This window comes from Embiotoca jacksoni, unplaced genomic scaffold (assembly GCF_022577435.1).
Source record: "Embiotoca jacksoni isolate LCO1_2020_lvr unplaced genomic scaffold, fEmbJac1.0.p SCAF_22, whole genome shotgun sequence".
In the NCBI taxonomy this organism is placed as follows: domain Eukaryota; kingdom Metazoa; phylum Chordata; class Actinopteri; family Embiotocidae; genus Embiotoca; species Embiotoca jacksoni.
Genome location: NW_027185363.1, coordinates 1,248,778 through 1,261,927, shown reverse-complemented (window position 1 = coordinate 1,261,927; position 13,150 = coordinate 1,248,778). Strand labels below are relative to the sequence as shown.

The window sequence follows — 13,150 nt, the reverse complement described above, 5'->3', positions numbered from 1 at the left end:
TAAACTAAGCATTCAAACAGAGAAAGTGGTAAATTACCGTTACTGCTCTGTAACTAACTAGCTCTCTCGAGCAATACAAAACAACGTGGTACCTTCGATATAATTTCTACTATGTGCATCATCAGGTTTTAACTTTTTGCCTGGGAAATGCAGCTTTAGCCTGAGGCATGATAAATGTATTTAAACATTATGAAGGCTAATTCTGCAAATGGAGACGCAGGCACATAGTTGACAAAGGGCACCAGTGATCGGTGAAGAATGACAGCAGGGAGACATCAGAGTGGCAGGACGGAGGAGCACAGAGAATATGGATGAAACAACAACAAAATGGTTTCTCCTCACCGTCACTTTCATTCCTCCTGAGGATGGCTGAGTGAGAATGGCTGAGAAAAAACATGTCTGCCTACTCCAGGAGACACTGTATCATCTATACAGAAGAGCATAAGCAAAGCTGAAAAACTGTCTTAAGCGCAAGATGTGATTCCTCTGTATTCCTCCCTCAATCTGTCTCTCCTGTCTCCCCTCTCTCCGGCAGCAAAAAAGTCCTTTTCTCTCCTTACTCTTCATTTCTTACCGTCCCAGGCAAAGTGATCTTGCCATCCCATTTTACAACACTTAGATCATTTCACACAATTTCAGGGTGGGCGGGTCAAGATAAGAGGAGCATTAGTTAAAAGCCTGATGTGAAGAAACTTAGATTTCTGCATCTATTGATTCTGAGAAAAGAGAATTATGGTTGTTTTGGGGCCAATTGATTTTTATATGAAGCATTTATTTCAAAGTGGATTTACTTTATAATTATGTATGAATGTTTTCAACCCCCTCAACGGCATGCTGCTGTGGTTTTTGACATTTATGATTCATAGTGGAAAGAGGGTTTTGCCTTTTAAGTGACATCTTTTCATAATCTTCTTTCCCAAATGTTGATAAAAAAAAAACCACATTTTTTTCTTGGCTTAAGGATGGCACAATTATCCTTTTGATGAAATTGGCTTTAAAAAAGGTTTTACAGCCCCAAAGGATGTAGATAAACTCAGAGAGCAGCATGTAATCCCTCAATCATAATTAAAACGTGATAATCACCAAATTTAGAGCAACAGGGATTTATTTACCTGATAGCTACATTTGCTAAGCTTTAGATGCACTGTTTGTTTAGTAGCTGGCAATTGAAATAATTGGGGCTAAAACTCGTCTATCTCACCTGATCGAAGCTGTTTGATGCGACCCTGGCTGGAGCTCGGGTCCACGGGCAGGAAGTCTTTGAACCAGGAGATCTCCGGGTCAGGGATGCCGCTGGCGGCGCACAGCATGGTGGCCGTCCTCGTCCGCTCCACCACCTTCAGCTGGGGACCCATGTCGATGCTGGGGAAGCCAAATGGCAACAGGTCCTCTGAAAGGAGTAAGAGAAAAAAAAATAAGCATGTAGCATTCAAAACACAATGCAACCACTTAAAAAAAAAAAAAAAAAAAAGACCAGAAGCTGTATATAGGCAAAACAGTGCTTTGAGCTAAATGCAAATATTAGCATTTTAACATAATTACAGTGACAATACTAACATGCTCGGATTTATCAGGGATATTTTTCACTTAGTTTATCATGTAAGAATGCTAAAACATTTGAGTGCCAAACACAGACGACAACTGTGGCTGATGGAAAAGTCTTCAGTTTTGCTGGTATTTTGTCATTCATATTGGACAGTGAACAAATGTGTTTCTCCTTATTTTTTGGGAGCATCGAGCTGCAGTTCTTCTGAAAACAAATGAGTAGTTGCACTGCCTGCACAGAAAGTCCGGCCACGCACTCAATCCTTACTTTCCTGCTTCTGTGGTAAAACATAAGACTTGCTCACACGAGCAGTAATGTGAGAGCCACTGTTCCCCCCTTTAACATCTGCAGACCCTTGAAAGTGGAGATACATGGCGAGGACAGCGGGGCCACTATAGCTTTCGTGATCAAAGCTTCGTGTTCATGCCCACAGCGAGCTAATCATTAGGTGATAGAGCAGGTGGGCAGAAACTGAGCTGGGTTTTTGTGTGTGTTTGACAGGCTGTTTCTAGAGGAGTATAAACATACCACCCAGTCAGCAGGAGCTACTTAAGTGCCGACACATTCCCACACACACACACACACACACACACACACACACACACACACACACACACACACACACAAAGCCACACATATACAGTACTTTCCTAACTCAGAAATATATATGTTTTGGTGGCAGTGAACTGTGAATTTTCAAAGGTGTGGCTCAGTGTTATGTGCTGGTAATGATTCCTGTCTAATAACTATGCAGAAGGCTGCTCAGAAACAGCAGCAGCAATTAGAAGCTGGGATCAAGAGGAGGGGCAGGGCACTAGGGGTAATAAGGACTTGTTAGCAGTAATTGTTAAAATGTACCAACGATTAGAGAGGCCGATCTGGGATGTGTCTACATGCGTCTGGATATGTCTGATTACGTTGGGTGTGTGTGTGTGTCTCTGTGTGTACATATTTGCTTGTAAAACTATGTTCTCATTAGCATCCTCAGAGATTTCTGCAATGTGTGGAATAATGTTGTGTGGCATTTCCACACATGTCCAGGAAAAGGAAGGTGTGCGCGCTGAAAAGCAGTTGCTTTCCATCTCACATACACACAAACACGCTCTCGTACACTTTCTCTGGTGAATGGGATTAAGGATCTCGGTGACAAGAGTCCAGATGGCCAGACACGTAAGCAAGCATCCATCAGCCTTCCTGCTTCCTCCTCTCCTTACCCTTTTAACCACTCTATCTCTCTCACACATACACATAGACACCTCCTCCATACCTAGAACTGTAATTATATATTCCACTCCCCTACAACAGTAAAGCAATTACCAAGATGGCAATTTTCTCGGGTGATAAATCAAACCCATCGGAACCTCTTGATTGTCACGCACGACCGAAGGCGCTCAAAGTTTGCTCGCTCGAGCTCAGCATCACAGGCAAATCTGGAGCCCAGCGCAGACTGTGGCCACGTCGAACTGTGTGTTTTTCCTCTGCTCCTCCGGGCCCCCTGCTACCTAACCACATGACAGACATATACCATCTGTTCCCGCACAATCTGCTATGAGGATGAGAGGCTGAGTGGAGATAGGATCTATCGCTCTCGTTCTCTCTATCCACAGCCATCAGCCTTGGAGAGACTCTGTCAGATAGGAATGTCAAGCTGTTGCTGATGCTGTAGCTAAGAGGAGGAAGGAGAAATGCCACAGACGGCAAGAGAGGACTCAAAGCTCAGAGCAGCATCCGATGATGATGTTTAGTGTAGCGATAAGGCCCCGTACCAACCATCTGACACGAGACACTTGAGACCCGAATGGAGGGAGGAGACCACCCTGACACCCCCTCCCCCCCACATACCCCCACCCCGCCATCTCCGACTGATCAATGCTAATGAGCCACCTGAATGGAGGCCTGTGGTATGACCATTGATGAAACAGGGAGGAAGAGAAAGGAAGGAGAGGAGGGAGATCGATGGGCAGGTCAGGAGGCGAGCTCCCCCGAGGTGAGGAATATGCTAGGCCTACATCTGCTCCGCTCTGCCCTCCCCCAACCCCACCCCTCTCCTGAGAAGGTTCAGATGGTCTCTTTATCACTCCGCCGGCTACCACTACATGGACTCCCTGGCTGTTAATTAAAGCACGGCACTGCACCGGTCTTGGGGCATGAGCATATATGCGTGCGTGCGTGCGTGCGTGTGTGTGTGTGTGTGCGTGCGTGCGTGCGTGTGTGTGTGTGTACATCTGAAGGGGGTCTGGCTCGGTATTCCAGTCAGGTCTTTATTAATGCAGCAAATACACCGTGTTGGTGGACCTTGGACTGAATAATTAGAGGGAAGTAGGAGAGACAGGAACAGACAGACAGACATAATGGTTTAGTCTATAAAATGTCATTAAACTGTAGAAAACTCAAATTCTCTGGAGTCCATGGAGCCACATCTTCGAAATGCTTGTTTAGTCCTGTTCAAAATCTAAAGACACTCAGTGAGATTAAGGAGCAAAACCTCCGATTGATGAAGCTCAAATCATCAAAGGTTTTGTTTCCTTCCTTTAAAATGTACTTTTTATTATTCTAATTTTATAAAAAGGATAGGAAGAGAGCTTTTTACACTTTTTTTTTTAATTTTTATTTATTTTTTTTTTTTTATCTTATTGCAAGCTCCATGTTAATTTACAGCTAATAAGCAATGCAAACATTTACCATTCCTTCCCCTCCTATTTGAAGATTTACAAGAGGTATATAAAATATTCTACTTTGAATAATACTTTGTGTATATGGTTTCACCCCCTAGTTTTGAAATCAACACACCCATCATTCTGCACTGTGAGGCTCAGACATTCAACCATAAGAAAAGAAGAAAAACAGATTTGAATGCAGGCTTTAACAAATCTAAGCAGCCACAATACAAACAAAAAATAGAATAGAATGGAGTAATAATGTATTCATGTAAAATTTAGATAACAGATTTACAGCCTGCAGGGCTAATATCACATGATATTAGAGTGCATGGGAGGTGTTGGTATGCACATAACACAACAGTCCTTGAAAATAAGTAAAAGTCTTTAGAGCAAACTGAAAAAAACTATATAGTAAATAGAATTCTTAAAACCATAATCAGACAGTCAAGCAGAGGGGCGCTATAGAAAGACAGACGGAGCACACTAACAAATAGCGGCAGATTCACCCTCTGCGCTGTAAATGCAGAAAAACCAGCAGACAGATAGTTGTACTGGACATTAAAGTACAGTTCACTGGAGAGGAGAATAGAGAGCTACAGGTATTCAGCCAGGCCCCTGCATGAGTCAGCGACCGCTTGAAATAGATACTGCGGGCATGGCCTTGATCACACTTTTCAACAAATGAATCATTTATCAAATGCAAACACTGCTGCACAAAAGTACTGCTTATTTTTCATCTCCTGGTTAAATTGATAAGACAGCCTATGGAAAAATGCAACATGTGTACATAAACACTGTGTGTCAACAGTGTTTGGGGGAACATTGGCAAGGGCTGAGCAGCATTGTTCCCCGGAGCTTTGTGTTTGTGTGTATTTGTGTGTATCAAGAGGTTGAGAACGTACATTTTGGCCTCGTTATGTTTGCAGAAGGGCAATCAGGCCTGGTGCCCAAAACCAGTCAGAGGAGCCAACCAGATCTGGGCAAATATGCAATTTGCGCACGCACACACAGACACACAGACACAGACACACACACACACACACACACACACACACACACACACACACACACACACACACACACACACACACACACACACACACACACACACACACACACACACACACACACACACACACACACACACACACACACACACACACACACACACACACACACACACACACAGTAGTAGCATGGAAAGATACACACACACACGCCCAAAGAGTCAAGCACATAATGCATATGATGCAAACAAACAAACATGAATCCAGGTTTTTTTTCTCTCCTTGTGTTTCTTTGTATTTCCTCTCACAAACACACAAACACTCGCTCCACGACAGTCAAATCATCATTTCCTCTGGTTAAGAAACAGGTATCCTATTCATATTTCACTTCATTTCAGTGGGAAATAGCCATGTGCATGAAAGATGCCTGAATAAAAGCAGATCTCGGGGAGCCTGATTCAGGATTAATCTGCTGGCACTCAGCAGTCTTCAGAGGCTGTAATGCTGTGACTCCTATAGACTGCAGGAGGGCTGAAGGGGAGCACTTTAAATGCTAATAGACCTTTATGATAATAGATCACAACACAATGCCAAATCAGACCTCGCGTCGTGGATCACTCACGCCAAAAACCCACATGTGTCCTCACCATCCTGAGCCGTATTTTAGTGGCCGGGGACTAAACACAGAAAAACATGATGATCCTACATGTAGCATCCGTGTACGTATCACATACAAACATGCATGAAGGAAAGACTGAAAGTAAAAAGAAAAAAAGGAAGGATGGAATAAAAACAGTGAAGATGAGAGGGTATATGTGACGAAAGAGACAGTTCTCCACTCAAAGAGTGTAATCCTCTTGCAGGCTGAGTTGATACTCTCAGTTGTTTCCAGACCGAAAGGCTGCTTGAGCCGCTGGCCTGCCAATGCAGCAGACGCCTGGGGGAATCACTGATCTGACTCTGTTGTTCATATGAAGGGTGTTTGCCGTGGTGGCAGAACATCTCTCCTCCCTCTTCTCTCTCTCTCTCTCTCACCCTCTTCCTCCCCCATCCCTCATCTCCCTTTCTCCTAAAATGGGACACTGGGAGGTGAGTATAATCAGGATTACGCTGCACGAACCAGCCATACACACACAGATGCATGTGCACATACTCAACGGCCATAAGGAATGAAATCCACGTACATGCATTCACGCGCACACACACCATCGTGAAGGTCGTGCGTGTACAAACACACACAAATGGCGCTGCAGTGATGAGAATCTCTCGCCCACCAGAGGTTTTCAAACATGCAGAACTGCAGATATTCATGTCTCCTAAAGGCAGAACAACACAACTGCAGTGTCCATAGAAAGGAGCAGTTTAGTTATAAAAGGGATAGGGTGGAGCAGCACGGAGCCTGTAAAAATGAAACAGGAGGAATAAAGACAGAGCCCAGATAGACAGTGCGAGTCAGGCGGAATAGATGGCTACGAAAATGAAAGAATGAATAAAACAAAAGAGAAGAAATTAGAAATGGTTATCGCTGTGGGCTAAAGAAAACGCGCCTGAGTCAAAGACAGGAAAAGATGGTGAGGAAAAAAGAATGGAGGAAAAAGAGAAGGTAATGGGATGGGTGATGTGCGAGGATGATGATGGGGAAGGCACAAAAAGAAAGATGTCCCGGACCATAACCTACAACATCTCCATCCATTAGGCAGCCTATAGAGGAGAAGCAAATATCCTGTGGCCAACCACACTGTGCAACGCTGCTATTAGTCTCGGTCAACCATTATACAAAATGACGAGATGGAACATCAGGGGATGAAAAGTCTTTTCAGTGAGAGTGGATGGGTTTCAACCAGTAATGGAAAGCCTCCTTTCTGCTTCAGTGATTGGTGGATCTTTTCTCCAATGAACTAAAACTGACCTTCGCGCAATTTTTTCAGACTTTTGTGCATCTAACAGCATTCCTGGATGATGATTTATTCCGCAGTATATCACTCATCCTATAGTTGATTGCATCACTGTGTGATATTGGGAGCATACTGTTAAAAAAAATCAGAAGTTATATTTTTTTAGAAGTACACCTGTAAATGTTGGGGTGAAAATTGTATATTTAGACTGGTTAATCAAAAAGTAGAAAAAAACTTTAAAATCCAAATGAATGAAGGGATCTGAAGACACGTTGGCTCGACTGCGTCTAATATTGTTTTGATACAAGCTGCACATAGATTATTTTGAAAGTGGTCCTTTTCTATTTCTCAAGAAAAATTCCAGCAACTCATGTTCTCTTAAGGGCTTTTTTGAAAATGAAGTCCATATTTAAGGAAGAATTGGAGATTGGAATAATGTAGAGTGACAGATCTTATAACATCCGGTTGCAGCTGTAGAAACCCCAGTTTCAAAATACTTTTTGGCAAAGGTTTAAGTCAGACTGCTAGCCCATGAAGAGTCTCTGGATGAGAGGTACAAAAAGAGTTTGAAAGGTATGTTGTCCATTCTTCCTCGAAAAATGTACCAGATTCATCAATATATCCTGGTTGCCTGAACTCCTGTGTTCATTTCTGTGTGCTGTGTTCTTTAATCTGTCAAAGAGAGATTAGTAAAAGGGTTAAATTGGAGAATCCTTCCATTATTATCATATTGCTCACCTTACAAGGGAAAAAAATACTTGCAGAATGATTGCCTCTGTTGCTATCTGGATGCAACCCGTCTGTGCAATATGATTTAGGGAAAATTTTAACTATTATGGCTACTTACTACTCTGAATCTGAACAGAGCCCCGGGTTAAATATTTCTTGCTGTCCTGTATTCTGTTCTCAAAAACGGAAGATTGTATTGTGACAGAAGGGAAGGGGATGGGTGACATCATGGTATACGGATCTCAGTGAGATAGAAGTTTACACCATACCTGGAACAGAGAAACACAAGAGCACAAACACCGGGAGGCTCACCTTCGAGGTGTAGTTTATGTGATAATGTGCTTTAGATCGGGGCTGTGTGCGCAGAGGCTGAGTAACAGATGGACAGGAGTCTATTCCCTGGGCTAGCAGCCTTCTGCTTACCTCAGAGCCCTGCCAACTCCACAATCCCCATCCATCTCCTGCACTCCTACACCCCCACCCCCAGCTCCTCTGACATCCCATTTCATCTCTATTGTTTCGCACCATCCTGTTGTGTTACTCAACTTACTCCCACCTCCTCACCCTCCATCAAACCCCCCCCTCACCTCTCCTCGACCTTTTCCTCCCTCTTTCCTAGTCCTCCTCAATTACTCCTGGCAAAAAGGGTTGTCTGCCAAACCAAGCCCTAATCCCTTGATTTTCTTCATGTAGTAACAGCTTGAGCAGCCATCCTTCTATTTCTTCGTCCATTCCTGCTGTGCTCGGCGGATGGCCAGTGCTAAGATCCCAAGCTAGCAGCCACATGCTGCAACTTTAGTTCATAACATGTTTAAGCATCACATTAGATAAGTTTCCCTCCAAGGAGGCAGTGCACATTAGATTAACACCCTCTCCCTGGCCAGGAAGCGTAGTGATTACAGCGAGCTGGGATGCTGAAATACCCCTTAGCTAGTGCACTAGCTGGCCCTCTCTGTGGCCAGATCACGCTTGGTTGCACTCAGAGGGACTATAAAAAGAACAGTTCACTGCAGCCTGCTGTGGAGGCAGGGTGTGGCAATGCTCTACTGTCACATCCTCAACTGACAGCCAAGTGAAGCGGGGACGACGGTTGAAGCCAGGTGTGCACACGTGAAAGGAAAAGCACCTCTCAAGTGGACACACTCCTTGTGTGTGTGTTTCTGTGTCTTACCTCTGATAATGGCCAGCTTTGCAGTGACAGACACCTCTCCTTCACTGTTGCGAGCCACACACTCGTAGATGTTCTCATCTCGAGGTGCTCTGAGCGGTTGGATCCTCAGCACAGCACCAGCACCCTCATCAAACTCTACGGTCTGGAGAGCCACAGAACCACAGAAGAAGACATATTAGTTACAGAAGAGGAAACAGATCCTCCAAATCATACTATACAGTAATGTTACATGTCAGCACCTTAGCAAGTTTGCTTTAACAGTATTAATGTGACAGCAATTATACTGTATCGACCTTTTCCAGGAAATCCCTGTTTCACTTGATCTCCTTCACAGAAATGTTAGAGGTCAGGCACAGATACACGACATGTACCTGCACACACGTCCCTGAAGCTGCAGGGAGTCAGTGTCTTGCGCAACGACACTTCAGCCGGGTAGATACTTACCAATATGGGGGGTTGACTCTGGTCCTCTCGTTGAAATACAGTATCTTTAAGCATTAGGTTATATCCAATATACAGTCAGGCCTCTACTGAACCATAAGATTGAACAGTACTCTGGACCAGCCTGCTTTACATTCAGCTTTTTGACAGCAGTGTCCATAAAGTGTGATAATATAATAGACAAATAAAGGGTACTAAATTGCGTGTTCCTTCCAAAAGTTTGCAAATTGTTTTGCAACCATTTTGCAGGTGATTATGTAGCTCCCTGTGAATTCTGCGGGACACATTCAGTACCTGTGACAGCACACATGAATAACGGGACTGGGGGGGATATGCTGAGTCGTAAGAAGTTTTTTTAATTGCTGGTACTTCGTGGCTCCTCCTTGTTATTGGCTGTCAATCATCATTCAGTTCATTCAATAACTCAGAAATGTCATCGCTGGACAAACGATATGTCTGAATAATTGTTCCCTCCGTCATGTCAAACATGTTTCCGCGGGTGTAAAAACACGTTCTCTACATATTCTTTAGTTTCTCTGCGTCTCCTTCTCACAACAATGAGAGCAGTCGTCTCTCCAGATTTGCGCACCTGATTAATAGGTTCCTTTCAGTCGTACTAAAATACACATCAACCACTTCTCCTATATCTACTTTCAGGTTTGTAAATATCATTGCAGGTGCTAAATTGTTCTATTTGCATTTCAAATTGCACATTTGAAAGACACAATCCTCACTGCACGTCATTAGTAGATCAGCTTGGACATTTTTTTGCAGGTGATGTGAAGTTTGCACGTGATTTTACACGCAAACCTTTAGTAAATCAGGCCCTTTGTTTTTTAGGTTTAATTTGTACATTTTGAAAAATGCTGTGAATTTTCATTGAAACTTGTGACGTATGCTTGAAAAGCGCAAAAATGTTGTATTGTTGTCAAATGATTATTTCAAGGAAATAGTTTGAAATTTTAGGCTTATTTTTGTTCTTGTTAAAACTTAGCTGAGAAGATTGATATCACTCTCATATCTGTGCTTTAACTGTCGCACCAGAGCCAGGGAGTCAATTAGCTTAGCTTAGCATAAACACTAGCAGCTGGAGGACAGAGATAGTTTGACTGTTTGAAGTATAAAAAAAAATCCATCTACCACATTAAACGCTCATAATGAGATATTGCCAGCGAATTAATGAGTTTTAGAGATGTTGCCAGACAGATTAAAATTTTTGTTTAACTTCCCCCATTTTACTCATCTTTATGCTTTGTGAAAGTTAATCAACTTATGAATCCAGCATCCTATTAAGCAAACAGACATAAGGAAAGCATCACTTGATGTGTTTTACAAAGTGTCAAACTTTTTATTTAGGAAAAATATGGCTGTAGCAAATCAAGAAGGAAAACCAGAATTACAATAATTTACATTAAATTTTAGCCTACTCTTTCTGACCTGGGCAATCTGGGCGATTCATATGGCCCGAAATACATAACGTTCCCCAGGGGGCACTGCGTTACGCTTGCCCGTTTTTGTTCTCAACTGTCAGCTTTTCTATGTTAGCAGCTAGTCTAAGTAACACTATATTACAACACATGGACAAATATCATACAGTTTCACATTGCACAAGGGCACTAGGCAAGGATGCCCACTCTCATCCTCTCTATTCATAATTTTCATTTGACCTTAAGCTGCTGCCATTCGTCAGAACATTCACACCCAAAGAATCCAAACACCAAACACACACCATAAAAGAAGTCTCTATGCATATGATATATTGCTATTCTTACAAAACCATCAGTCATCATTACAAGAAACAATTAAACTTATTGAATCATACTTCAACATCTCTAACTACGCCATCAACTGGAATAAATCCGCCATACTTCCGTTACACAGAAACAGCTGGGATGTGGCAGCCTATAAACCACCTATCTCTCTATGCACAGGTCACATCACGTACTTCGGTATTAATATTTCCCCCAGGCTGTCAGAGCTGTACAGACTCAACTTCACTCCACTACTTAAAACAATAAATGCCACATAACATCACCCCCCTTACTCTGTTTACTAGATGACTTATCAACAATCAAACTGATCGAAACAAACGGTTGATTACTCCTTGTGGCCCCAAGTGTCGCCAAGAAAACGATCCTCATGAACTGGAAATCAAGGAATATAATACACATTACACACTGGAAAAAGCTTCTCATAGATTACTTCGTTATGGAAAATGTATCATCCCCCCATCAAAAATTCTGCAGCAGAACCTCAGTCAGTTTGGTCATCTCTCATTCATTTCTCACAAACTTGATCCAATTTATCCTGTTATCTTACTTTAGTTTTCTTTGCATATCCACAATCATATTTTAAGCACACTCACACCACAATTGGAATTTAGACTGACTGCTTAATAAACACACACACGTGCACACACACACATACAGGCTACACCAACACCAACAGCATATTAACATCAACTCACACAACACTTAACACAACCTGCAACTGTATTAACTGCTCTTATCATTATTTTTTATTATTATTATTATTGTCTTTGTGTTATTCCCTTAGTGGATTGTGTGTTAGTGTTGCAATTAATAAAAAAAATAAATAAAAAAAAATAGCACTACATTAACTTTAGAATAGTGTTGACCTGGCAGCAAAATGGGACGGACAGAATATGAACAGAGACAGATGATGACCCAATAGAGTTTTTTTAAGTCAAATCCGACACAAAATGCAGGCTGAGTTAGCACCACTGCTAGCAGGAAATGGCCTGTTGATGTAACATAAGCGTCAGAAAAATCACAGTTCAGTCCTTTCAAAAATGTCTAGTGCTGTTATGAATTCATGCTAACATCAAATATTCAATAAGATAAAACAACCAAATGTTTTACTTTCTCCAGAGTTTAAATGACAAAACATCTGAAGTCACTCCAAGTCGGCCGAATATTGCGACTTCCTATAAACTTTTTTCAAATGAAAAGCCCTGTTTAAAATCTAAATTCCTTTAGCATTTCATATTTGGTTCAACCATACACTAGGTTTTGAAATGGTCTTTTTACTACTCCAATTAAAATGCATGTCGTCTTAATTAAATATATTTATGTTGTGTACATCAGTAACATCTCCCTCTATCTTTTATTAACTGTACAAATTCAAAATGTATTAATTAATGATTTGCACACACCTACATGTGAATATGGGTACTACTGTCATTCCCCCCCCCACTTTTTTTTTCCCACAAATATAGTTATTACTATTGTAAACATTCGTAGAATGACATCTGCATCAATAGATATACTGTACATATTTGGCATGCTGTTAAGGGAGTTAACCATTGTGCACTGTGACAACCACCTCGATACGCTGGGAGTTAACCTTCTTGCCCTTCTTGTTCCAGTAGACGACAGGCTTGGGATTGCCAGTGGCCTGACACACAAATGATGCCACACCCCCTGACACTCCGATCTGGTCTGTGGGAATCTTGGTGAACTTCGGTGGAGCTGAAAGACAGAGAAAGGGAGGGGGGATCGGGGAGCAAAAAAAATAAATAATAATATATAAGGAAAAAGAAAAAGAAGAAAATCAAAACACAAGCATGAAAACTGACACCTTTAGACCCACAGGACATCAAACCAACTCCATAACCAGCTACAACCCCCCTGCTGACCACACCCCATTTCACTGTCAGTGACTGTGTTCTGATGGCAGTG

At 42.2% G+C, this 13,150-nt stretch overlaps 1 protein-coding gene across 1 annotated transcript in view; it reads right to left on the bottom strand.

The window, feature by feature from the left end:
- Positions 1-13,150, bottom strand: part of LOC138202812 (receptor-type tyrosine-protein phosphatase S-like) — a 69,266-nt gene that overhangs the window by 36,807 nt on the left and 19,309 nt on the right. Inside the window, exons 3-5 of the mRNA XM_069157095.1 lie at positions 12,795-12,940; positions 9,009-9,150; positions 1,202-1,390 (exon numbers count right to left, since the gene is read on the bottom strand). Coding sequence (XP_069013196.1) covers positions 1,202-1,390; positions 9,009-9,150; positions 12,795-12,940 — 477 coding nt within the window. The remainder of the gene's footprint in view (positions 1-1,201; positions 1,391-9,008; positions 9,151-12,794; positions 12,941-13,150) is intronic.